At 35.4% G+C, this 27,376-nt stretch overlaps 1 protein-coding gene across 4 annotated transcripts in view; it reads right to left on the reverse strand.

Moving 5' to 3' along the window:
* Positions 1-1,174: 1,174 nt before the first annotated feature.
* The window catches only part of sdt (MAGUK p55 family member stardust), a 130,646-nt gene continuing 104,444 nt past the window's right edge, over positions 1,175-27,376 (reverse strand). For all 4 annotated transcript variants that reach the window (XM_089697636.1, XM_089697639.1, XM_089697637.1 and 1 more), the window contains 9 exons: positions 14,401-14,509; positions 8,691-8,788; positions 7,617-7,821; positions 6,292-6,424; positions 5,443-5,606; positions 4,113-4,277; positions 3,634-3,765; positions 2,936-3,117; positions 1,175-2,346 (listed from right to left, as the gene is read on the reverse strand). In XM_089697636.1, the coding sequence (XP_089553762.1) occupies positions 2,164-2,346; positions 2,936-3,117; positions 3,634-3,765; positions 4,113-4,277; positions 5,443-5,606; positions 6,292-6,424; positions 7,617-7,821; positions 8,691-8,788; positions 14,401-14,509 (1,371 nt within the window). In that variant the 3' untranslated portion in view covers positions 1,175-2,163. The remainder of the gene's footprint in view (positions 2,347-2,935; positions 3,118-3,633; positions 3,766-4,112; positions 4,278-5,442; positions 5,607-6,291; positions 6,425-7,616; positions 7,822-8,690; positions 8,789-14,400; positions 14,510-27,376) is intronic.

Here is a 27,376-nt window from a genome sequence, read left to right on the forward strand (position 1 = left end):
GTACTATTAAACATATATACGAAAATGTTATAAATAATGTGAACTATTTAAACCGCGTTAATGCCTTCATCATGAAGTAATATGAATAGATAAGTGTGAAACTATTAAGGTATAGGTAAAGATAATATAAAAACAGATATGTCATTTTTAGGTTAAAATATTGCTTTCTACTCGCTATTACAGCTGATTTTAAACACTGTCCAATATACTTGTTAATATTTAAAATCTACCATTGATTTACCTCCCTCAAGATACTACAGGAGAAAATTTCCAAAAAGTTACTATTTTTTAAAAGCTACTGCAAAATTTTGGAAGTATTGAAATATTTTAATAATCTTTTTATTATGTATAGTTTTATAGTTTTATTTCGTTAGTATATTTATTTATTAGTTTCGTTAAATATATAATATGTGAATATAAAAACGACCAATAACATGAAAACATATTAATTTTAACAGTTAATATTTTATAATTTATTTTGTTATTACAAAAGATCAATTATAATCAGATAAATGATTCTAAATATAGAAAATTATTATTTTATTGAATATTAACAACGTTATTGATTAAATATTGATCCATCAAGAACATGACGAGTATTGGTTATATTGTTACCTAATGATTCATTAAAATTAGAAGCGTTTCAACGATGGTGTTTAGCTAGAACCCAAATGATCGTATTGAATATTCTAATTTTAACAAACAACTATGTTTAACGTTTATAAATTTTAAGGCAGTATTAAAAGTTGTTACACGAAAAACAGATACAAATATATTTTATCACCTACGCCGACACTCCACGACAATTATTGCCAGTGCATTTAATATAATTTCAAAACATGTGTACGATTAATTTAATCAAAATAAGGAATATTCGAAACAAATATCGTTCTACGAATGCGCGATTCTCGATGCGCAAATGAAATCAATATCGATTTAAATTGAAATAAATTAAGAACAGTCTTCAAAGTACTCGTTAAATACATAGTATTATTAATTTTCATTCGTCTACGCTACTCTATGAACAGAACTTTTTATCGCGCCTACGAACTTTCCAAGCAAATGTATAACCATTCGCGTCACCAGACCCACGAGGACAAATTTAAGGATATTTCTGTTGACATCAGAAAATGATTGAACACGTCTGTTGTTATCGGAAATTTGTCTCTGAATGATAGTTGGAATTTTATCGAAATCAGATATAGGTTCATCAGAAATATGTAAATCTTGTTTATTTTCAATTGGATCATTACTGGTAATGTTAGAATCATTGAAGCTTATTACGTGAGATAGATTTTGAACTTTTGATTTATATTTTCTGATTTTAAACTTTTGATGTTTTGTTTTACCAGCGTTTTCAAGCTGTTCAACATTTCTAACAAAATCAGTTGAACCAATTTCGACCTCATTAGTATTAAAAACTTCAGAGACTATTTTGTAATTTCCGATATCAACAGAACAATTACATAGTACATTCCCTATAGCATCAGTCCTGAAACAATTATGTTTCCTTTCTTCATAAAACATATTTCTGTTGTCAACAGAATCACACAGTTTATTTCCAACAAAATTAGTTACATGTCGATCACTTTCCATATTTTCGTTATCAGTACTGAAAACACCAGCGTTTTCTTCATCACAAAGCTTTTCATCATCATCATTGTTATAATCACATTGTTCCACATCTCTATCAGTTTTGCAAGCAATGGAATGGTTTCCTAAAGGATTAGGTTGGAATATATGGGACATTTGTGGCACTTGGGAAAATTGCTGTGATTGTTTCACTTGATTCGACCATTGTCGCTTCCGTAGATCTGACTGATCTAGTTTCTGTTGGGGCAGTTGGTGAAGGGAAAGAGCTACTTGGGGCAGATTTACGTGTGGCACATGGGGCAGCCCAACGACTTGAGACGCAGTTGTTCGGGGCACTTTTTGCATATTATGGGATACAACTAGGGGCAGTTGAGGCACAGTTACTTGGGGCACTTTTTTCACATGAATCACATGTTGGGGCACTTTTTCCATTTGACACAAAACTTTTCGGGGCACTTTTTTCACATGAATCACATCTTGGGGCACTTTTTCCATTTGACACACAACTTCTTGGGGCACATATAGCCGAAATTGTCCCCGGGGCACTCGGGGCACAAGGGGCAGGTCCCGCTAGGTGTGCTTGAGCCAATGTGCGGGCACCCACTGCGGCTCGCGCTCGAGACTGTTTATTTCGTTAAGTAATTGTGTGTAGGCACGCTGTGTGTCGTTGTTAATGATGATCATGTCGAACAAGTGTCCCCAGCGGAGTTCCATGTCCCGGGCTGTCGCTATTATCTCTTTTAGCTCTTCTTCCTGTAAATGAGGAATAGTAAATGTTAATAAATAACAATATATGCTAATACTGTGACATGTTTTCATATTAATAATAGTATGTCTCGTTGTGATTTTGTATTTTTTTTCAATTTTAGTAATTATAAATTTCTCTTGACAAAAAAAAAGTGTGTTACTGAATACATTTATGATTACAGACACAATTTATAAAATATTTATTATTAATTTAGCAACAAAATTGAACCTACAGGTTGCAGAGCAAAGATTGTTGAAAAGTCCCAAGAAGCTTATATCTAATACACTGGAGATTGCACTATGACCATTAACTTGTAACAAGAAAATATGCCTAACCCCTAACATGGCCAAGTTAGGTGTAAAAGGGATAAAAAAACATACAGGCGTCATTCAACGTCATATTTTCTTGTTACAATTTAATGGTCATAGTGCAATCTCCAGTGTATTAGATATAAGCTTCTTGAAAAGTCCTCATCTAAAGAGCGACAAGTGCCAAGTTACAACAAATAACATAGACATTTTTTAAAACATAAAAATTTACACCAAGTTTCCAGCAACATTTTTCATAAGAAAAATGGTCATAAAAAATCCTTACCTTAAAAGCCTCTCCGTTCCTGATCTTCTTCTGCCGTAACTTCTCCAAACTAGGTGGAGCCACGAACACGGTGTAGGGCTTCAAGTCAGACCCTCGCAGGATCTTGAGCGACTGCGGATGTAGGTTTAGGACGCATATCTTCCCGGAGTTCACTACTTCGCGGATCGCTTCTAGTGATGTGCCTGGAAAAGAAAACAAATATTTTACTACTTGCCCTACTATTTCAAATTGTGTAAAATTTAGAAACGAAATAAACTATTTTTATTTTATTTTTTTATTTATTTATTTTAGAACATTTCTTTTACGATATTAGAAGATTAATGCCTGGTGGTAACTAAGGCGGTAAATAGATTTCCGTAACCAATGTTACGAGTATTGTCTACTTGGAAAAGAAAAGGGACAAGAGACAACATAGATTTATGATTAGTAACTATTTTCTTATAAATATGTTATTACAGTATATTTTCGTAGATGTTTCTTTTTCAAAATTTAACTTTATAATGGTATTCAAGTTTTTTCAAAAATTTGATAAATGGTATTCAAATTTTAGGTATAGGTAAGACACAGATTAAATGACCAATGTAATTTTTCTACAAACTTTAAATTATTGTACAACAAAAATAGACCTAATAAAACGTTTTAGCCAAAGCAGGTGAAGCCGCGGGCGGAAAGCTAGTACATATATAATAAACACTCACCATAATACGCCTTTTCATATTCGCCATGTTCCACAAACTTTCTATTCAATATATCTGCTTCAAACTGCGTCCGCGATATAAAGTGATAATCCTGCCCGGGGACCTCGTGGTCTTTGCGAGGTCGGGATGTGTCTGGAATCAAAGATATTTATTAGAAATAATAGTAATTATTTAACATCTGCCTATCTATACGCGTAACATACGTCTTTTTTTTCAAATATACATATTTTATTGACGTGACAACGTCTTATAATTCGATAGCGCCGACTGCACGCCCGAAAAAACATGACTCATGCGGCATTACCTCGCTCTGAGGCGTTCCATGTAAGGCTTGAAGAGCGAGCGAGAGCGCGGAATGAACGACAAAGAAGCACAATCGGACGTTGTCACATTCAACTATCATCAGTAAACAGACTTTACAGACAACCAATTTTTTTGGCAAATATATATATACATATTTTTATGTTTTATATACTCACGTGGTACAGCAGCAGCGAACCTCGCCGTGTCCTCCATGAGTCTCTGCCGGAGCTCGTGGCGGCCGATGTTGGGCGGGCCGATGAGCACGATGGGCCGCTTGTGCGACGCGCGCGGGTAGTACAGACCCACCTCCTCGTATGTGAGGATCTCTTCTTGCTCGTATTCTGAACATGGAAATTGAAAAAAAAAATATTAAAGAGTTTAGTAGTTCTGAATTTAAAAACTTACATAAAATATGTTCTAGTTCAGAGAGCCTATTACAGTATTAAGGAATATAAAAACGGACGATAAAAACGCATGGAGGGTTGTCGCGTAAAAACCACAGGACAGTTCTTTGGCATATTACTATAATATATGATGTTACATATGTAATTTGTAAAATTGTAAAACTGACATGATTAAAAAGAGCAACTATGGAGTTTCTTGCCGATTCTTCTCCGTAGAAACTGTTTTCAGAACCGGTGGTAAATGTTAAAAATATGTAATGACGTTTCAAAAATTTTTCTAGAAGAAGTCTAATTGAATAAATAAATGTTTGAGTTTGAAAAGGAGCGTGACGAGCACACGTCAGAAGTGAAACTTCTTTGGTAAGTTCAGCATTGTCGCCGTCGTCCATGATTTCATGGTAATGTGATGACCTTGAAATTTTACGCTCAACGCGCCAGAAGTTTCACATTTTTGAATTGAAAACTTCTTTAGCGGCGTTGAGCACTTTTTCTGTAATGGGTATAAAATCTTAGACTCGCGTCAGGACACGTGTCCTGATCGAAAAAGCGTAAGACGGATACCATTCCAAAATATCAAACATGCTCAACGTTAATAATCAAGTTTTCACTTCTGCCGGCACTCCCGGAGTGCAACCCTTCTTTTTTTAAAGACAGTAATTGATGGGATGAATTCATTCTCATAAACAACGTTTGGCGTTGAATATCACAGTCTAACGCTTATATTATAAAGATGTTTTTTGAACTGGCTAAGTAACTGCTAGGTTCACATTCATAATAAATTATTAGCAGTATATTTTGAAACAATAAAAAATTTGATCATTTTTCGATTGAATACAAAAACGGAAACGAAATAGACCAGTAGACCATTTATAATAATTACTTTACTAATCTACAAGACTGAAGTGTGGCAACGGCGCAGTACCGATAAATGTTAGAGAAGCTAACTATTATCTACAGGGTGTTTTGTACAATGTACAGAGTTATATACAGTTATACATTATACATGTCAAAGATCAAAGGGACCAATAAGAGTTTTGCATACTGATTTCGAAAAAATAATATTCCCTATAAATACAGATCTGAACATAATTATAAAACTCACCATCAGCCCCAGACGTAGAGTACAGAGGATATCCAGCCTCACTGGTGGCTTTTTTGCCCTTTTTCTTTCTTGGCGGTTTCTTCGCACAAAGTAAGGTGCCGCCTTTCCGTGGCTTGTCTCTCGCCGCTACCTCGCCCGCTAATGTTAACTTCATTGATTCACGTCTGGAAGAATAAATTACAACTTTTAATAAATAATAAAGAGCGTGTATGAATAGCACACGTGTCAGAAGTGAAACTTCTTTGGCAAGATTTTGAATCTCTGATTTATAAAAAATCATCGCCTTACTCCATGACGTGACGATATTGCCATGACCTTGAAATTTTACTCTTAACGCACCTAAATTAGTTTCACTTCAAAAAAACACTATATATCTGAGAAATTATTAATCTTGGAAAGATAAAAATATTTTTTCGGAGGATGGATGTGTTTTAGCTGTGCAGATAGGTTAAAAATTGTGGATTAAAATCATTAAATAATGTTTAAAACAAATTATATAACAAGAATTTTACTTAATAGAAATTAAAAAGTATTAAGTTTTTTTTGCAAACAAATACAATTTTAATAAAAATGTCGGCTAAAAAAACTGGTTAAAGAAAGGTAACTTCATTTTGAAGTGAAAACTTCTTCAGCGGCGTTGAGTACTTTTTCTGTAATGGGTATAAAATCTTAAACTCGCGTCAGGACACGTGACCTGATTGAAAAAGCGTAAGACGGATACCATTCCAAAATATCAAACATGCTGCACGTTAATAATCAAGTTTTCACTTTTGCCGGCACTCCCGGAGTGCAACCCGTCTTTTTTTCCAACTTTATTCATTTTTGTGTGTTTAAATAAAAAAAACTCACTGGTGCTGAAAAGCTTGACTAGGAATGAGTCCAGCGAGGGTCTGGTCCTCCTCCCCCTCGCGGAACGCCTGCCACCAGTTCGGGTCCTCACGGCTGATTACGTGTAAAACGTCGCCTTTTTGGAAACTTATACCTGGAATCGTATTAGAACAAAAACAATCTTTAATCATTAATAACTATTACAAAGTTTGCATAAACGGTATTTACAGATAACCTTTCTATAAATAAACTATCATTTATTGCTAAATTGAAAAAAAAAGTTTAAAAAAAAAAATACAGTTAAAAATTTGGAGAAATTAAAGCCTGTGTTAGTTCAAAACTGTGTTACAGGCTTTAGAATCCCCTTACGTATGTGGGATTAGTTTTGATTATCAGGTAAATAATAGTCTATTTTATTGCTGTAGTGGTAGTTTGAAGCGAGATTAAATAAAAGTGGAATTGTTTTCCTTTTATTTAGCCAAAGCACAATATAGTTGAGTATCTAGACACGCGGTAGTCAAGCCAAGTTCAAGCGAAGAGAACTGGCGAGCAGCAGCCGTGTGTATATTACACACGAATATTTGGAACCACTTTTCACCCCCTTATAACTCGAAAACTATTAAACTTAAACAAACCAAATTTGCTACATAGCTAACTAGCCTGATCAAATTATGGGATAGGTCATTATTAGTTGTTTGCTTTGTGAAAATAATTCTATTATTCAAATTAAAAAAGTCATATTTTGGAATAAACGTTGTTCTATATGGGAAAATAAAGCAATCGAGTTTTCAGTTCACCTAAGAATTTAATACATCTTTGTAAATAAATTTCTGGACTGTCTACAGAACTTGGCACATGATCTCAATTATTTTTTCTGGAATTAAGTCGACGACTGAACTTGGCTTCCATTTTTACATAGTTTATGTTTTTGGTGGGATTAATAATAAAAATGTATTATGTAGTTGGGTTTAACACATAGTTTGTGTGTGTTTTGTGGTTTTCCATCGAGCTAACGAGCGATCAATAGCGATAATCGAGCGTCAATTTATTGACGACGACGCGGTTGGCGCAGTGGTAAAGTAACTGCAGCCTACTGACCCGACGGTCCCGGGTTCGATCCCCGGTCAGGGCAAATATTTGTGTGATGAACTCAATTATTTGTTCTTGGGTCTGGGTGTTATCTATATATGTATTTATCAAATATTATATTTATCGTCGCCTAGTACCCTCAACACAAGCCTTAAATGAGCTTACTGTGGGACTAGGTCGATTTGTGTAATAATGTCCTATAATATTTATTTATTTATTGTGTATGCATTGCAGTGTGTGTGTGTGTGTGTGCTCACCCAGCTCGCGGCACGGTATGTACACGTCGTCCTCGGGGTCGTAGTCGAAGTGCGCGCGCACGTGCAGCACGCGGTGCGGTGCGGGCGGGCGCGGCGCGGTGCGCGCGCACACCACCACGGTGAGTGTGCCCGCGAGCGCGCCCAGCACGCCGCACACCTCGTGTACTGACTTGCCGCGCATGCTGACCCCGTTCACCTCCAGGAGCTGGAGTTACAGTTATACAGCTGATATAGACTTGCTATACAATAGGGTGTAATCGTTAAGTGTGCACAGGCAATTATTCCGTTACTATGACAAATATCAAAAAACTTTAAACTGATATTGAAAGTACTATACCTAATGAGTAAAATGACAATAATAACTTTTTAAAAATAAAACGAGAAATATCCAAAAATGTTACATGAAACGCCCCCATACATTTAGTATGAAATATGACTATTCCAAACATTTAATATGGAAGGTTTTGCTTTTTATTTGATTTTGTGCTTTAATTACTTCGGAAATTTTAATGAAAGTTCATTTAGAAACTGTTAATAGAGCTCGATGCGGAATACAATGGTAATCCATTACATGGATGTTATTTCGAACATTTGCTTTGAATACAAAATGTATGGGAAATCAAATGTATAGGAGCGTTTCATGTAACATTTTTGGAAATTTCTCGTTTTATTTTAAAAAAGTTATAATTGTCATTTTACTCATTAGGTATAGTACTTTCAATAGTCAGTTTAAAGTTTTTTGATATTTGTAATAGTTACGGAATAATCGCCTGTGCACACTTAACGATTACACCCGGTATATGGTTCAAGTGATACGGCTCCGTATATATAATTGTAAAAACCGTTTATTTATTACCGTTAAATCATAGGATTTATCGAAGTGAGATGGTGAATAAAATGATATAGAAAAAACAGGTACGTTTTTTGGGCGACTTTTTCAAAGCTTTAGAACAATTTTTTTAAACAAATTTATCAAATAACATGGTCACTTATTATCTCTAATTTGAAAAATTCTACATACTATAAATATTTTTGCTTAAATAATAGTATTTCTACAAATCATGTAAATCTTACCTCATCTCCCTCGTGTAACAACCCTGACTTTTCCGCAGCTCCCCCTCTCACTATCCTGCCGATTATAACTGCTTCACCTTCATTTCTTACTGTAGCACCTGTAAAATAACATAATAATAAGTTGAAGTACATTTTTTTCCATATTTTCCTCATTTTGTTATCTATTTTTTATTTTTAGGAGTTAATGTATAATTATACTTATTTACGTAGCGCATGAATATTGTATTAGGAAAAAAATAGTCTTTGTATAGGTAGAGACTTTAATAATTGAATTTGATTTGTATTTTTTGTGTTTCAATATGTTATTACATTTGTTTCATTAAAAAAAAATCGGAATTTTTATATTGTTTGTCTGTTAATAGCAGTAAAAATTTGTCCAAAATTTCAATTTAATAGCTGTGTTTTACCTGAAAATAAAACACATATTAAATACTTACCTATATTTGAAGCTTACTTCATTGAGAAGGTACCTAGCTTTTTCCGCCTATTTTGCCCTCTCTTTCCGTTGTATATATGCTATCTCTCTCGCACACCTCTCCACCAGGTGGCGGGGCGCACGATAATGTGCGGGCGCTGGATGTTTTTTCATTGAGTCGAAATCCACAACAGGTGGACGTTAAGTGTAAGCTTCAAATATAGGTAAGTATTTAATATGTGTTTTATTTTCAGGTAAAACACAGCTATTAAACACTTGACCGTAATTTGAAGCTTACTTCATTGAGACCTGTTTGTTACCCACCTGGTGTACAATGTGACGCCAATGTGAATTTGAATACATAAGTAATTACTTATATTTCTTTATTTGAAAGAGTAAGGTGTGCAGATAGTATACCTACTAATAAATCACACAAATTTTTATATTATATAATATATTAACAATCCCAGATGAAAAGTTAATCAAATAAGAACCAAAAAGTTAATCATAATGATTAAAAGTATTAGAACTTATGAGATTGGTTCAAGCGTACCTTAGTTAACCTTTTTGGGCTTGAAAAGTTAAAGTTACTACAATTTCCACTATCTTTAGCGTAAATCTGCGAAAGCGCCAGTAACGACTTTCAATTACGCATTTAGATGTTACTTACAAAATGAAGCAACAGCTGATCCCGACGAGGCAAAAATACCTCAAACTCAAACCTTTATTTATTCAATTAGAACTCTGCAGAAGCATCATTGAATCATCTTAACATAGAATTACCAAATGTCTCAACTCACACAGTTTTAACCCAACCTGCTACAAGCGGACAAGAAGAGACCTTGGTCCTTACTTTTGGGGTCAGAAGTAAGGTCACCCCTTGAATAAGGCAATAAAATATCAAAACAGGTAAACGGTTTAAATTATAATACAGATTTTTAACATCCAACTAAACCGTGCGGTATCTTTTAATGTTTAGACTTTAGAGCCAACGTCGCAATCATAATCTAAACATGGCTGGTACTTTCAGTACAATGCATGAATTATTTATTTAAAACTGATAGGTCATAAACTCTGTACTGGAAACAAATATACTGAACTCAAGAGACTAAAATGATAAAGAGCTTATCTGTGTCCCAAAACTGCAATTACTACAGCTAAGTACGTTACTTTTAATCAATTCAGTTTTAAGATATAATTATGATTTACATCAGAACTTATATACCGAAAGTCTCGGGACTACATAACGTGACTTATTTATAATAGTGTTTGTGAATAACACTAGGCAGTCAACAGCTATATGAACGTCAGATAGGAAAAGAGCCAAATTTATCCAGTCAGTAATAAAGGATTTTAACTATACTTATTATAATTCAACCAACTACTACTAGCTACTCCGTACGTCTTTTGGGTAGACGGAGGCAAATTGGATTTTTATTCCAACTATATCATTTGATATTTTGAAAATGTACTCCACATTTTTATACCGTCAGAGTCATTTTGCAGATTATAGTGGTGCAGCACTGAACACTGTCTATTAGGTGGCTGGTGCTGCTGACCGGGCCTTCAGTTCCGCTTTCCAGAATACCTTCACCCTTCTAGGTGCTACTACTACTGAAATAGCGGTACTCTATCGCGTCGTTCAGGTCTCTAACTGACAGGATTTCTCATATTATCGTAACAACCTCGCTCGTTCTAATGCTGGGGCCACACTAACGGGAAATGCCATTAATTAACGCGATAATGGGCATTAACATTGCCGTTTGGCGAGGCGATAGCTTTATCGCGAGAATTAACGCAATGAAGCGGTCACACTACGTCCATCTTGCTAGAATTTTAGTAAAATTAACGCCGTTTTTATCGCCAACAATCGGCATTCACGTTGACCGTTCAAGTGTAGCCACCCACTTAACGCCTTAAAAATTATCGGAATAATTATCGCGATAAAGGGCATTAGACGTTAGACGTTAGTGTGGCCCCAGCATTACGAGAACAAATTATCGCCAAGGAATTCTGCTGCAGGATAATGGCAAGAGAGATTATAAGCTTAACTATGCATTATTATGCTCAGGAATATGGTGGATTTTGAATACTATCGTCGTCTGAAAGTATCTCCTTTCGATTAACTTCATTAAGGATGCAGATCTGATCCCATCTTTGTTCCGTAGGAATGCTACGACAGTCTAAACGTTACACTGGACAAAGCAAATTGCCCTAAATATAGTCGGTTGTTCCAACATCCGTAATATGGCTAGCCTACCTTGCTAGCCCTTGATTGTAACTGCTACCAATGCAGGCATTGCTCTCGTGTTGTCCACAGTTGTGCGAGTGCAAAAATGAAGAACAGAGCTCGTGGGGAGCTATGTCCAATGAATCTGTGTTAAGATTATGACAGTATAGGACAGTTAGCTGTGGATGCGAAGACAGGACATTACTTTATTCATCCGTAAACACGCGAGGCAGCCACGGACAGCGATATAGCAAGAACTAAACTAGCAAAGTTTAGTTCGCTTACCAGACTTATATTTTAAAAGCCGTATAGTCTGTACCTACTGCATTTCATTTATTGCCCCCCCCCCCCCCTCAAAGCAAAGAAATGAACAGTCATTTGGCAGAGCTTTCTCGTTGGGGTAGGGGTTCCAAGTAATATCTAATAATAAGAGGCTTTTGTTTGGATAAATTGACTTTCCGTTATTTATCCTCTATCCTATGTAACTCAACAGTCAGTATTCTCAGTATTCGTTGAGTACTTAAACGTTTTACGTAAATAGTTGTAGGTATATAACTTTATTATACAATATAATAATCCTGGTGGGATGACAAGAAACTTGTCTAACAAACGATTATCCTAATCCCTCAGCGATTTATTGTTTGAGCCCTGAAGAAAAAATCTCATGGGTGCAATAATGAGGTCAAATGGGTTGAAAAACGAGTCAAATAAATTGCCTACAAGACCGGGCAACTAAAATAGGCCTATGAGAGGTCAAATATACGTAATCAATCGTTTGAAATTTGAAATTTGAAATTTGATTTTGAATCAATCGTCATTTGTTACATTCAATCGCTTTGCGATTAAAAAATCTCTTCCGATGTTTTTATATGAAAATTGGTAGGCTAGTGCCATTGAATGACGATACCAAACATACCGTTGACACAAGGCTTGGTGACAATCCTCGAAACCACCGCCACAAATCATCTGCGAGATGATATTTGATCCGACTCGCCTTCCTTTGTTGTGAATAGGCTTTACATTGGTAAATACGATTTGTTCAATTCCAATTTCCATAATTGGTAAACCAATGGTGGTTTCCTGATTCCTGAAGCGTAAACTTTTAGGATACGAAGTATCAATTTCATGCGCCCATTATTTGACGTCTCTAACCTTTATTGTATTTATTAGGTCATATTACTATACTGCCCACTGTGAAGAAGATTTCAAAACCTCTTTCTACCTACCTTAGAAGAGTGAAGATCCGATACGGTCATATCCAAAACTTCTTTCGTGGGTCCTCGTTGACGAAAACAAATATCTATGATCATTTTAATGATCAATCCTTTTTATATTTGCACCAATCGCCATCAAAGCCCCGCGAGGGCTGATATATATTTGCACCATGTCTCCGTGAGGTACTGTTGTAGTCAAAGCCCCGCGAGGGCTGATATATATTTGCACCATTTCTCCGTGAGGGACGGTTGTAATCAAAGCCCCGCGAGGGCTGATATATATTTGCACCATCTTTTCCGTGAGGGACGGTTGTAATCAAAGCCCCGCGAGGGCCGATATATATTTGCACCATTTCCCTGCGAGCGACAGCTGCGCGAGGGATGTTTGTAACTAGAAATAAGTAGGGCCTGCCAAAAAATGCTTAAGAGACACCCTGCGAGGGTGGATTTGACCTGGCTAACCCCTGCGAAGAGTAGTGGCCACATTTATGTATTCTGCTTCGAGCAAGAATACACCTTAGTGCTAATCCAAAATTAGCAGTAAATAATCATTTAAATAATATAGCAATTAACAAGGTCCTTTAACTTATTTTCCAATGTTAGCGACAACTGTCCAGGATGAATTAATAAGAATTGATTTGACAATGGTAATTAATTATTATGTTTATATAAAAAAGAACTAACTATTTAATAAATTCATAATTCAAATCAATTCACTAAATTTTAAAATGAACTTCGATTCATATTTATTTTTGTTCATGCAATCGATGTAACATTTAGTTGCTTTATATCCGTTAACATTCCTTACGAACGCAACCATACCGTCGTAGGACGTTATATTTAATTGAACAAAATAATCTCCACTCACCCGCAATTTTTTACTTTTTGTCAAGGTGTACAAGTTTATAATATTATTCTAAAACGTTAGAAGTGAATTGTAAATCCTTTGAAATAAATGTATCTAAATCTAATTTATATTAAGGTATCTCGATAATTATTATACGGTAACCCTTTCAGCACAAGTTCAGTAAACCAAAGAATTTAATTGCAAAATTTTGGTACTTACTCGTTTAAACAAAAAGTTGCATCATTTGAAACATAGGAAACGTAATTTTCAATCAAATTAGCCGTGTGTAATATGTCTATTTTCACATAAAAACGGATCAGAATAATACTCATAAAAGGACACGTATAGACTACGGATAGTTTTGAATGTGTGGTACATTCATGGTACGTATCTACTATACATGAGCGAATTCCATCATTATTCAGTTGAGCGGTAACTCCCGTACGATTTATAAAATAATATCACAACGTGTTCTGACATGTCGTGACTTCTTGGAGCTGACTCATCTCGTTCGATAATTTTTAGTAATAAACTATGATAGGAATTCCGAACCGTTCCTAGCGATAACGACAATGTAATAAAGTCGTAGCAATGGATTGTATGCCTGTAAAGCTTTGAGTTGGCTCATATCCATACTAAGTATTAATTGTAATTTTTCCACGAAAAATTCACTTGTACCCTTGTAATAAAAACACATTATTAAAAATGAAATAAAATATTAAAAATATCTATATACAAGAGAGGGTATTTGATATATCTAGTAATATCAAATAATCACAAAAGTAATATTAACGATTGAAAAAACATCCAGCGCCCGCACATTATCGTGCGCCCCGCCACCTGGTGGAGAGGTGTGCGAGAGAGATAGCATATATACAACGGAAAGAGAGGGCAAAATAGGCGGAAAAAGCTAGGTACCTTCTCAATGAAGTAAGCTTCAAATTACGGTCAAGTGTTTAATAATGAATTGTAAGTCAAATTATAGGTTAAAATTAAATACTTACCAAGTGGTTCATTAGTCTTCTCGAGTTTAATAATTTTAATTGTATCGCTCGTGTCGTCGGGCGAGCCCGCGGGCTGCAACTTGTCGTTCTCGCCCCTGTGGTTGCCAGTCTGCAAAATATATAAATTTTACCTTAAAATAAAATTTGTATTATGTTTCCTAAGACGTCCGTAGTCCATTATGAGAGTACATCGCCTTTTTCCCCGTGAAGTCGCTAGATGGTGCTAGTTTTAAGCCCGTCACGTGGTACCGCCGCCAGCGCCGCGAGTGGTGGGAGACAAAACTCACCACAGTTCCGGCAAGCCACCAGAAATATTCTCATTGTTCGTCTCATAAATGATACGGAATGAATGGTGCAAAAATAACACCAGGAAGACCTTATCTGGACTACGGACGTCTTAGGAAACATAATACAAATTTTATTTTAAGGTAAAATTTATATATTATGTGTTCCGTTTGACGTCCGTAGTCCATTATGAGAGAGTTGTTTGATATCTCCTGGTGGCTTGATGAATAAGATGCAACAATGTGATAGAGTAATGCCCCAAAAAGCTTACATACATCCTATAAACAAAGTATATAATGTATAAAATCATGACTGATAATTATTGAAAATTTGTCTCAATACCGTGCATAAAATACATCCATAAATATACTACAAGTATATCTTGACAACATTTTAATCAGTATAATATGCACTTAAACCTGAGTAGGCTGAAATATCTCGATTGTGATTACTAATGACGAATTAGTATTAGATACACTACGACAATAATATAATAATAATTCCACCCTGTGGCGGAAAGACGGGGGTTCGAATCCCACCTTGTGATCGAATTTATTATATTCTTTAAAAATTTCTAAGTAAATAATAATGTTTATAAACATATCTAGATATAACTAGATATTTCTCCAAATAGATTGATGATGCTACTATAACTGTGTAACATTACCCAGATTTCAAACTCCACTCTAAAAGAGCTCACTTTACCCTGCCACCTATGATAGCCGCTGTAGCTGGTCTCACCGGATGCTGTGTAGTAATAAACAGATTAGTCAGAGAACCTCTTATGGATTGGAAAATGCGCTTGAAACTGGATTCATATTTACATAATATGTGACAATAATTTAGCTAACTTGCGGAATGCGAGGTAAACGCGTCTTCACTCTCGACCCATTGTTTTGAATTGCAATGTAAACAGGAATAAATAGAGAACACGTCCAAAAGCTAATAACAGTATAGTAGCTGCGCGTTAATAAATGCAAACAATTTTTTATTAATTTTATAAATCACATAGTTAAATAATTATTTTTATTATGCTGATTTATTTTAAAAATATCTCGATAAGAGTTTTTGAATAACCTTCCTTACTTTCCGGATTTGTAATTTTGAAAGATTTGTTCTAGCTAAGGAAATACCCTAAGGTAATGTTTGCTTAAATGATCAGATGAAATTTTAATAAAATATTATTTTAATACAAACCGACTGATTTTATGTATAAGAATAGTGTACTAAACCGTCAGTTATACATAATTTAGCTAAGTATTTAGCATCCTTTTATAGCCTGGTCAGTGGCCACCAGCAGTCTATGTATGTTTATTTTTTTAAGCTGTCCATCAAGGTGTACAACAGGTTGACCTATTCAAAATGAGCCATACTTTCAGCTGTAGGTTCTGTATTTGCTTTGGAGTTGAACCTGTGCGTGTTTGTCAGTGAACGATTGTGAGGACTTATCCTGATAGTAGCACGCCTCTTGAGGTCTGGGTGCAAAGAGGGTTTCTTCCACTTGGGTACTATTATAATGAACTCGAGGCAATAGAGCCGGTTGTTTATGACTGTTTTACTTGAAATAACGTAAGCTGTTTGAGCTGTGATTAAAATTTATTTGTAGAATTCGGCTTCCTAGCTGTACAGCCCTAGAAGGTTGTGAAGTGTTCAAACGTTCAAACTAATAACTCTTGTCAAAGAGATTTCGTTCTGCCTTTGAATAAAATTTTTTCTTACTACCTCGACAGTCAAGATTAGGAAAGCTATTACTGCAAACATTTCAATGGCACTGGGTCCAAGGTCCTTTCATTCACTGCCAAGACTATCCTGTGAATTGGGTACGGCTGGTAGATATTATACTTGTTTTTTCACTTACTTGCTTTTAAAAGATGTTTTTGAAGGTAACCTATTAAAAACTCGAATTTCTATTACCCGAATCTTAAAACCCCGAAAACGGTTGTTAGAACTTTTAAAAGACAGATGTAATGAATGACAAATTTTTAAAATTCCTTTTTTAATTTCCCAGATGAATCAATTTCCAGATGCATCAAAACCAGATTTTTAAAAAGTATTTTTTTGTTTCCCGTATTCTCATAATACAGATCTCATTTTACCAGATTCTCAGAATACTTTTTTTTGTTTCCCATCGAACCATTTTCCAAATAAACTATTGCCAAATTTTCATAATCTTTTTATTTGGTTCCCATATAATCGTATAACAGATAAACTATTGCCAGATTTTCATAATATTTTTATTTGATTTCCATACAATCGTGATTATACCTTTACTATCGACTGAAAATAATCATTGTCAGTAAGTAAATTTATTGTTTTACTTGTCCATTACAGACCGGTTTTAGTGTCAAAATCGACTCAGTAGGTTAGGTTTGAACTACGACCCCCACGCTAGAACTGACTCGCTATTGTTTTACTTGCCTATTACAGAAAGGTTTAAGTATTAAATTCGACTCAGTAGGTTAGGTTAGGTTTGAACTGTGACCCCCCATGCACGAGCCGAGCGAGCGAAGCGAGCGTGCCGCGGCAGCGGCCGGCGAGTGCCAGAACCGACTCGCTTTTGTTTTACTTGCCCATTACAGAAAGGTTTAAGTGTCAAATTCGACTCAGTAGGTTAGGTTAGGTTTGAACTGTGACCCCACATGCACGAGCCGAGCGAGCGAAGCGAGCGTGCCGCGGCAGCGGCCGGCGAGTGCCAGAACCGACTCGCTATTGTTTTTCTTGCCCATTACAGAAAGGTTAAAGTGTTAAAATCTATTCAGAAATCAGAAGGTTAGGTTAGGTTCGTGCTGCGACCCCCTGGAAGGATTACGTTTTGCTGGATATCATTTATTTGAATTTCAAAAATCTGGACATTGTTTGTCTGGATATCAATTAACTGTCTTTCAGAGTTCGAGCGTTTATCTCTTTCTGAGTGCACGTGTGAATTGTACTATTGTATTATACGTATTTCTGTGATAACTAATTACCGCGTTCGGGCGAGATTCGCGTTGTGCGCGAGATTCGCGTTGTGCGCGAGTGGCATTATGCGCCTTATGAATCATGGCGGAGAGCACAGAATGCAATGTTGACCTACCTAGTAATGAGAATTATGAGTTGAATAATATGTTTGCTATTGAGGACTTACACCAATCGAACGACGAGAGGAATGTGGTTTTATTACAACCGACAAAGCGTGGAAGAGAATCAGACAATGAACAAGAGGAAGAATGGACCCAAGTTTCGAGAAAAATTAAAAAAAAAGCATTAGAGGACATACAAATTAGCGTTACGTGCAAGGAGAAATTTCCCAAGCAGTATGCATTAGCGAATATATTTAAAGATAACTGCATTAATGGTATTTTACGAATAAAATACACGAATCCGTACAAAATTATAATTACCTTCTCTACGGAGACTTGTGCAGAAAAATTTTTGAGCTGTGAAGCATTTGTTGAGATGGGATGGAGCTCGTCGAAAGTGTGGGAGGTTGGGTTTTCGTATGGAGTTGTAAAGGACATTGACGCTGATCTACCAGATGAAGACCTACTTAAATCAATAGATAGCCCGGTTAAAATAGCTAACATCAGGCGATTAAACCGGAGGTCTGGTGATGAGTGGATCCCCAGTGAATGTGTTAGAATTGGGTTTGAGGGCCCTACGCTTCCGCCTTTTATTTACATATACGAGTTGAGAGTAAAAGTGGATACGTATATATTTCCTGTGACTCAGTGTACGCATTGTTGGAGGTTCGGACATACAAAAAAATTTTGTCCTTCAAATAGAATAATATGCCCAAAGTGTGCAGATCATCATGAAAATTGTGATACTACTATCTTCAAGTGTTCTAATTGCAGGGGAAGTCATACGGCGTTCTCTAGAATATGTCCTACCTACGCGAGAGAAAAGCGGGTGAGAGAATTAATGTCTGAATTTAACGTCACTTATAGAAAGGCTTTAACTATGTATGTCCCTCCTACGCCTATCCATAGAGTGGATTATAAAAAAATTGACGACACGCATAAAGACAAACTGGATGATTCGGTTACAATTAATCTGAAAAATGACGAGTATGTGGCGTCGTCCGCTAATAAGTCAAATAAAAGTTATGCGGAAGCTCTTCAAACACCGAAACATAATATTAATAATAAAAAAGGAAAATCATCTTATAAGAATATTGATATTATGGATGTACAGGAAGTAGAAGAAGAAAAGGAGGTTTTCGACTGGAATCAATTTGAGTCTGACAGTTTAAACGAGTGTAGCATTAATAATTCAAAAAATCATAAGGACGGTGAAGGTATCGGTCAATTAGGGAAAGCTGGCATGTTCACAGTACTCACACTTATGCAATTTCACTTACAGTATGTTCAAAAATAAATGCGACTCTAGTTTCATTTTAGACTTGAATTGTAAAATGGGTGCGTTGTAGATATATATATATGCAAATATAATTACTTATGAAAGCTCTCATAATTTACCTGTAAAATTATAATTTAAAAGTAAATCAATTGATGAAGTTAATTAGTTATTCTAATAATAATCAATTGGATAAAAGTATTAATAATCATTCAATTAACAAATAATAATTTAATTCCTGACTTTGGTCGAGTAAAGATATTATCTAAGAAATATTATATTTGTAGTAAGTACGTAATACCTACCAATACGCGCTAACAAATATGTGTTAGGTACATGTTTATTGTATAATTTTCACACTATTGGTTTTAAACTCAAACTCAAACATTTATACAATTAGACTTCTTCTAGAAGCACTTTTGAATCGTCATAACAGTTTAACAGTTTTAACATTTACCACCAATTCAGAAAGCAGTATCTATAGAGAAGAAGAAGAATCTATTTAATCATAATCGTAATCTTCTACTTCACTGTAACTTTCATCGCTCGAAGAACTCAATGTTTCGTTGTCGGAATTTCTTAATGTTATTATAAATGAGTCAGTGTAATTATCTACTTTTGGTTCTAATCATCACTACATAGTATAAAACAAAGTCGCATTCTCTGTCCCTATTTCCCTATGTCCCTATGTCCCTATGTCCCTATGTCCCTTTGTACGCTTAAATCTTTGAAACTACGCAACGGATTTTAATGCGGTTTTTTTTAATAGATAGAGTGATTCAAGAGGAAGGTTTATATGTATAATAACATCCATTAAATAGTGGAGAAGTACTGTTATTTTTGAGGTTTCTAATGTGATGTCGTAAATAATTACATTTTATCCGCTTACATTGCAAACGCAGGCTGAACCCTACGAGTTTTATCAAAGTAATGTACTAAGTATTGTACACATTGAAAAGGTCTACAGAAAAGTCCGCGATGGCATATGTCTATCTCTTATGGATAACCCACAATAACTTTTTTTTGTCATTTACTTTTTACGACAAATAATGGCTAATTTTCGAAGCGATTTTAACCAATACAGCATTAATCCTTAACCAATTAAATACCTTGAATACATTGTTCATTTAATATAGATCTATATGGCCCTTTACACCGTATGATTTAAGTGAATATTTTCGAAGATATTACAGATTTAAAAATTGCGGGGCGTACCGTTTGCGGCGATACCGGCCGGCCGGGCCGCTATGTTTTTATATACAACGTTAAAAGTTTTTCTGTAGTGTATTTAGTATCAGCATTGCACCCGTGCGAAGCCGGGGCGGGTCGCTAGTTGAATATATTTTTCCTCATGTTCTCGCGTCTTTCTCCAAACGTCACTAAACATATCCAGACTAATAGCATTTGCTTCCTTTCTAAATAATTCTTCCACAGTTTTCAAGTTAAAGTTCACATTTTGTGATGCTTCTTTCCCTTTAATTATGCCCCATAGTAACTCTATTGGGTTGAGTTCTGGATGGTATGCAATACACTATGTCCATGATCTTTGAGGATTGCATCAAGTAGGTAAAAATTGTGTAAAGTTTGGCTTATTTTTTTTATTAATGTGGTAACTCTGATTATTAATTAGTAATTTGATTTTTGAAAAAAAAATGCCGATTTTAGTCAAAATTTATATTTTTCTAACAAGATCCTTATCATCCAAATTTCCACCTTGGTGAGAAAAATTGACATTTCTAATGAAAATGAACAAAAAATTAAATGATTTTATTAAATACTGTAAAATAGTCTATAATTCTTCCATTTACTGTATCACAAAATTCTTCATAGATTTTTAGATATTCGTACTACTTACACCAATTACATCACCCTGTATTTATAAACAATTGCAAAATATGACACATACATAGGCCGGGAGATACTGACAGAAAATTTCGGGTCATTTGTAACAGAATGGCGGTTCTACAGAGGTCTTATTACGCAATGACTAAAAGAAAAATGACGGTCAGAACGCTGGTACCGGCGGACTAGTCGCGTGGGCGTTAGTCGAACTCGTCGGATAAATAGCGAAAGTCAAACGATTTGTAACACAAAAATTTTAGAATTTACCGATAGCCCATAAAAAAGATGTAGGCGGTAGTGTCATGCCATACTTTTCCGGTGTAACTTACAGCCCCCCATACCGACGCGATGCGTTGATTAAAAAAAAAAAACAATTCAACCATTTGTACCAGGCTAACTTTTGCACAGGTAATCATCATCGTGCAGACATTTACGAAAATCGCCATGCCATACTTTTCGGACGATTCCAAATGGCCACCATACCGCCGAAAATCTGCAAAAAAAAAAATTTTTTTTCGCCAAACAATTTGTACCAGTATTGCATTTGGATTTTTGGAGAGTATTTGATAAAATGTGACCATTATTATTTATTATATTTGCCATACTTCTAGTAGGGGGAAAAAGTGCTGCCATACTTGAAAAATTAATTTAATCGTCACGTTTCAAAAATACGACTGTACAATACGTAAAATAATTTTTTACAGTATGGGATTATTATATTCTGTTTGTTTGTATACAATTCTACCTAGAAAAAAATATCGCAGAATGCAAACATGGGGCGGATGATTGTAAGACTTAAGCCAAGACGTAAAAAAAAATGAAAAGAATTGGCGATTTGTACCAGTACGGCATTTTTGGAAAGTATATGATGCAACGTGACCATTATTATATTTGCCATATTTTTAATAGAGGGAAAAATTAGTGCCATACTGCTACAAATCGTACAAATCGTAATCGTAATCGTGCTACGAATAAAATCTTAATATAAGAATAAAAAAAAATAGAAATCAATTACAATACAATCTTATACACATTCGTCACCTCCCACAGGTATGGCATTATCACACTTCTATTTATAATCATTCAGGAGTTGTTGAAAAAAAAATGTAGGATGGTACAAAACGTTTGACGAGAAAAAAAAATTCAAAAATTTGCAGATTTTCCGCGGTATGGCGACCATTTGGAATCGTCCGAAAAGTATGGCATGGCGATTTTAGTAAATGGCTGCACGACGATGGTTACCTGTGCAAAAGTTAGCCCGGTACAAATGGTTGAATTGTTTTTTTTTAAATCAACGCATTCACGTCGGTATGGCGGACTGTAAGTCACATCGTCAAAGTATGGCATGACACTACCGCAGTACATCTTTTTTAAGGGCTATCGGTAAATTCTAAAATTTTTGTGTTACAAATCGTAGGACTTTCGCTATTTATCCGACGAGTGTAACTAACGCCCACGCGACTAGTCCGCCGGTACCAGCGTTCTGACCATCATTTTTCTTTTTGTCATTGCGTACTAAGACCCCTCTAGACCGCCATCCTGTTACAAATGACCCGAAATTTTGTGTAAGTATCTCCCGGCCTAACATGTGCAATGTGTAAATGTGTTGACGTTCCAGCTCTTCTTAATATACCCATACATCAAAGGATAAAAGCCTTTTTAGAGAGCTTATTACTAAAATTAAAACGATAATTTTTAATCAAAGAAATAGTTTATCTGATAAAATTAAGTGTGTAATTAAGACTGTGATTGAGTGGCTGACTTTAGTAGTAGTAGACTTTTTTTCGGATTTATCAATATTTAAGAATATTTGCAATATGTTTGTTAAAAATGGATAGCTTACCAAACAATGTAACATTGAATCTATTTCAGTGGAATTCTAGAAGTTTAAGACCTAAGCTTAAGTCCCTGGAGTTATTGTTAATTCAAGAAAATGTACATATTGTAGCGTTATGTGAATCATGGCTACAGCCTGGAAGCCTATGCAAAGTGACTAACTATAATATGTTTCGGCAGGACAGGGACTCATCTTATGGGGGCGTAGCTATTTTAACGCATAAGTCAATAGATGCATACCAGGTACCTATTAGTGATGTTCCGTTGGGTTTAGAAATAATACATGTTAAAATTAAGAACTGTTCTATCGTTGAAAATATTTATTCCTTATACTGCCCGAGTAATGTTACTATTTCACAAAATGATTGGGAGTTGTTATTCGCTAGGATGAATTATAAGTCTATCGTAATGGGCGATTTCAACGCGCATCATTCCGCTTGGTCGAATAAGACCGATATGAGGGGCGTAAGACTGTTTGATTCTTTGATTGATAATAATTTAGGTATTCTGAATGATGGAAGAGCTACTAGATTTCAATTGGTTGAGAATGTTTTACGAGAATCTTCACCTGATGTTACACTTGTTTCGAATGATATTTATTTGAATTTTTCTTGGAATGTAACGAATGAATGTATGGGAAGTGATCATTTAATAATTAAAATAAAAGCCGTCATATCATATGTACCTAAAAATATTAAGCGTAGAAATTTTAAATTGGCTAATTGGCCGGGTTACACAAATTTTTTGAGGAATGAATTTTTGAATTTTGATTTTAATATTGATTATGATGTACAACAATTATATAATCTATTTACAAAAACAGTCAATGTAGCTGCAGATAAATTTATACCGTTTACTAAAATTTGCTTTAAACCACAATCTAAATTCGTTCCCAAACCATACTGGAGCCCGGAGCTATCGAAGGCAGTTGCTTCTAGGCGTCTAGCCCTTTCTAAATTTAGGCGTAATCCGACACCAAGCAACTTGGATGTTTTAAACAATGAAATAAGAATATCACAACAACTCATCAGGAATGCACAAAACGAGCATTGGAAGAAATTTTGTTCTTCTTTTGATGACGTTTGTTCAGCACGTGATATGTGGAATAGAATGAAATGGTATAAAGGTATTCCAGCCAAGATAACCCATGTTGACTCACAGAAAGCTGAAAATCTTTTAAATGTATTGTGCCCCTATTTTGTTAGCCCAGATAAACCAGATTTCTCTTCCTTTAATGAAAAAATTGAAGCAGAAATATCTTTACATGAGTTTGAAAAATCTATTAAGGTTAAGGATACTGCTCCAGGTCACGATGAAGTGTCATATTCTATGATAAAATATTTGCCAAAAAGGGGAAAAGAAATTTTAGTTAATATTTACAATAAAATTTTATCTTCCAGTATTACTCCTCAACAATGGAAATATATTCTATTAATACCCATACTTAAGCCTGGAAGAGACCTGAATGATATGAATGCTTTACGCCCTATATCACTTATATCTTGCTTGTGTAAAATATTTCATACCATTTTAAATAATAGAATAGAGTGGTTTCTTGAAAAAAAGAGATGTTTTTCAGATGATACAATTGGTTTCAGGAAGTCCAGATCAACCTTAGACTGTCTTTCTAAGCTTGCATCCCAAATTCAGTTAGGTTTTACGAAAAATCAAGTAACGATTGGTTGTTTTTTGGATATTGACAGTGCCTATAATAATGTAAATTTAGCAATTTTGACAAAAAAATTAGATCAAATAGGGGTGGGATCAAAAATATGTAATTACTTATGGTATTTTCTTAATTCCAGGAATTTAGTTGTGAAAGTGGATGATTCTTTTATAAAACGTAAAACCAGCCAAGGTTTAGCTCAAGGGGATTCATTATCCCCATTATTATTTAACGTTTACACATTAGGTATTTGTCAGGTGCTCAATAGTGTTCATATGTCCCAATTTGCCGATGACTTTGTACTTTATATTACGGAGAAAAATATAGATATTGCTAAGTCCAAATTACAGAGTGTTCTAAATAGTGTTATTTCAATGTTTTATGATATAGGCCTGGAAATATCACCAAATAAAAGTAAGATTTGTGTGTTTAGTAAGGGGTGTAATAAGAAATCTATTTCTATTAATATTGATCAATTTAACGTGCCGCTGGTTAAAGAAGTTAAATATTTGGGCTTATGGCTTGATCAGTCATTAAGATGGAATAAACACATTAATGAAACTATCAGTAAAGTGTCCAGATTTGTTCAATTATTTAAAGTTCTGGCAGGCAGTAGCTGGGGTGTACATCCAAAATATCTACGTACATTATACATTTCACTGATAAGGAGTCGCTTAGATTATGCTAGCTTCTTGTATGGGGATGGTTGTAGATCCAACCTGTATAAGTTGGAAAAAATTCAAAATTTAGTTATGCGCATTATTGGAGGATTTATTAGAAGCACACCTATCCATGTAATGGAAAGTGAACTTGGTTTACAACCATTGCATATACGGCGTCAATATTTATCTGGTAAAACTTTATTAAAAATTAAATCTAGAAATGATAATCTATTGGATATTTTAAACGAATTATCGATTGCATGTTCAGACAATAATAATCTTTGGCGTAGGAAGTATAAACCACTATTGATAGAATCTTATACATTGTTTAAGGATAAGGTGATGTTTTCTAGCGATGTCTTAGGGCGATATAGTCTGGATACTTGGATAAATCATATTAATCTAGTTGATGCTATTAAAACTAACATTCCATCTGTAAGCAGACCGAAAAATAAAATAGATAGAAATATTTTGTCTACCATTTGTAATGATTTTATTAGTGGGGGGTATACGAATTATTATAAGGTGTATACGGATGCATCCAAACACAATTATGGTCTTGGTGCCGCCTTTTATGATGAGCAGACTCTAGAGTTTATGAAGTTTAGAATAGCTGTGATAGATAATGTTAATATTTCAACCATGCATCTAGAGTTACTCGCCATTGTTGAAGCCCTGTCCTATGTCTACTCTCTTAATACTAAAAAAACGGTTATATACACTGATTCAAAGAGCGCCTTATACCACTTGGCTCAATGCACCTCTTCAGCAAGAGGTCTCCCTGCAGCCTATGAGGCTTTGAAAATAATCTATAATTTTCAATTAAGTAAAAGAGAAGTCATTTTGCAGTGGATTCCATCTCATACGAACATTATAGGCAACGATAAGGCGGATGAATTAGCGAGATTAGGTGCTTCTGACGGCATGGTTTTGAATATTATACCTTTCTTTACAGAGTATCTACCATACCTACAAGGAACGATTCAGAATTTGTGGAAAGATTACTTTGATCGTAGATCTAGAGAGAAGGGTATCTGGTATAGAACCATGCAGTCGGAACCTTTAAGATGTCCTTGGATCTGTAAATGTGATTTTAAAAGACCCGAAATTGTGATTGCTTTACGTCTTCGCTCTGGGCACATTCCATTGAATCAGTTTAAATATCTTATGCGTAAATCGAATACAATGAATTGTGCACAGTGTGGAGTGGTTGAGGATGTTTATCATGTCTTGATGGAGTGTGTCCGGAACCAAACTGAACGGAAAAGAGCCCTACCAGATGACTATTTAACTAAGGTTGGATTTTGTAATAGCTGTCTAGCATTCCCGATGTCGGACAATGCAAGACAGCTATATAAGCTAGGTAATGTGTATTTAAATCAGAGCTAATTACATGTTTTTGAGGACATACGGAGCGACATAATCGACTTCCGACTAAGCTCCTTAAATAAAGATAAAAAAAAAAAAAAAAAAAAACTGTCTTTCAAAAATTTGTGTTTTAAAAATCTGGCTTTCGTGCATATGGATTACGGTCATCTGGATTTTGTGCATTTAGATTTCGTATGTCTGGAACTCATTCGTCTGGATTGTAAAACGTCGTACAAATAAAGAAATGGGCAAATGAAATTCGGAGTTGCGATTATATGGCAAACAAAACTTCGAAATTTTAAAATTCGGGGTTATGAAAAAATGTCCAAACGTTTTCTGGATTATGATATTCGGAATATTAAAATTCGAGATTAAGATAGGTAACCGTTTTTGAACTAGATCTTTAACAAGAGCGGCAGTTCATTCTTCCCCGGAGGGAGACAACGGTTTCAAAGTTGATTAGCCCAAAGAGGCGTTCCTGTAGCGCTGTGGCGTGTGTCAGTTCATCCTTCCCCGGAGGGTAATAAAATTTGCAACGATGACAAACCTTGATAGGCGTTCCTGTGGCGCTGCAGCGTGCGTAAGTGCTTCCATCCCCGGAGGGTGATGAAGGTTTCAAAATAAAAGGCCTGAGAGGCGTTCCTGTACCCCTGCAGCGTGCTGCGCCACTGCATCCATCCCCGGAGGGTGATGGAGGTTGCAAAAATAATAATAAGCCCGTGGGGCGTTCGTGTAGCGCTGCAGCGTGCTCCAGTGCATCCTTACCCGGAGGGTGATAGAGGTTGCAAAAGTGATAAGCCTGTGAGGCGTTTCTGTAGCGCTGCAGCGTGCGCCAGTGCATACTTCCCCGGAGGGTGATGAAGGTTGCAAAGGTAATAAGCCCCGAGAGGCGTTCCCTTGGCGCTATAGCATGCGGCAGTGCATCCTTCCCCGGAGGGTGATGAAGGTTGCAAAGGTGAGAAAACCTAAGAGGTGGTATGCC

Source organism: Colias philodice, chromosome 7 (assembly GCF_061535455.1).
Source record: "Colias philodice isolate Cphi_HAF_F1 chromosome 7, ilColPhil1 Martin Lab GWU primary, whole genome shotgun sequence".
NCBI lineage: Eukaryota > Metazoa > Arthropoda > Insecta > Lepidoptera > Pieridae > Colias > Colias philodice.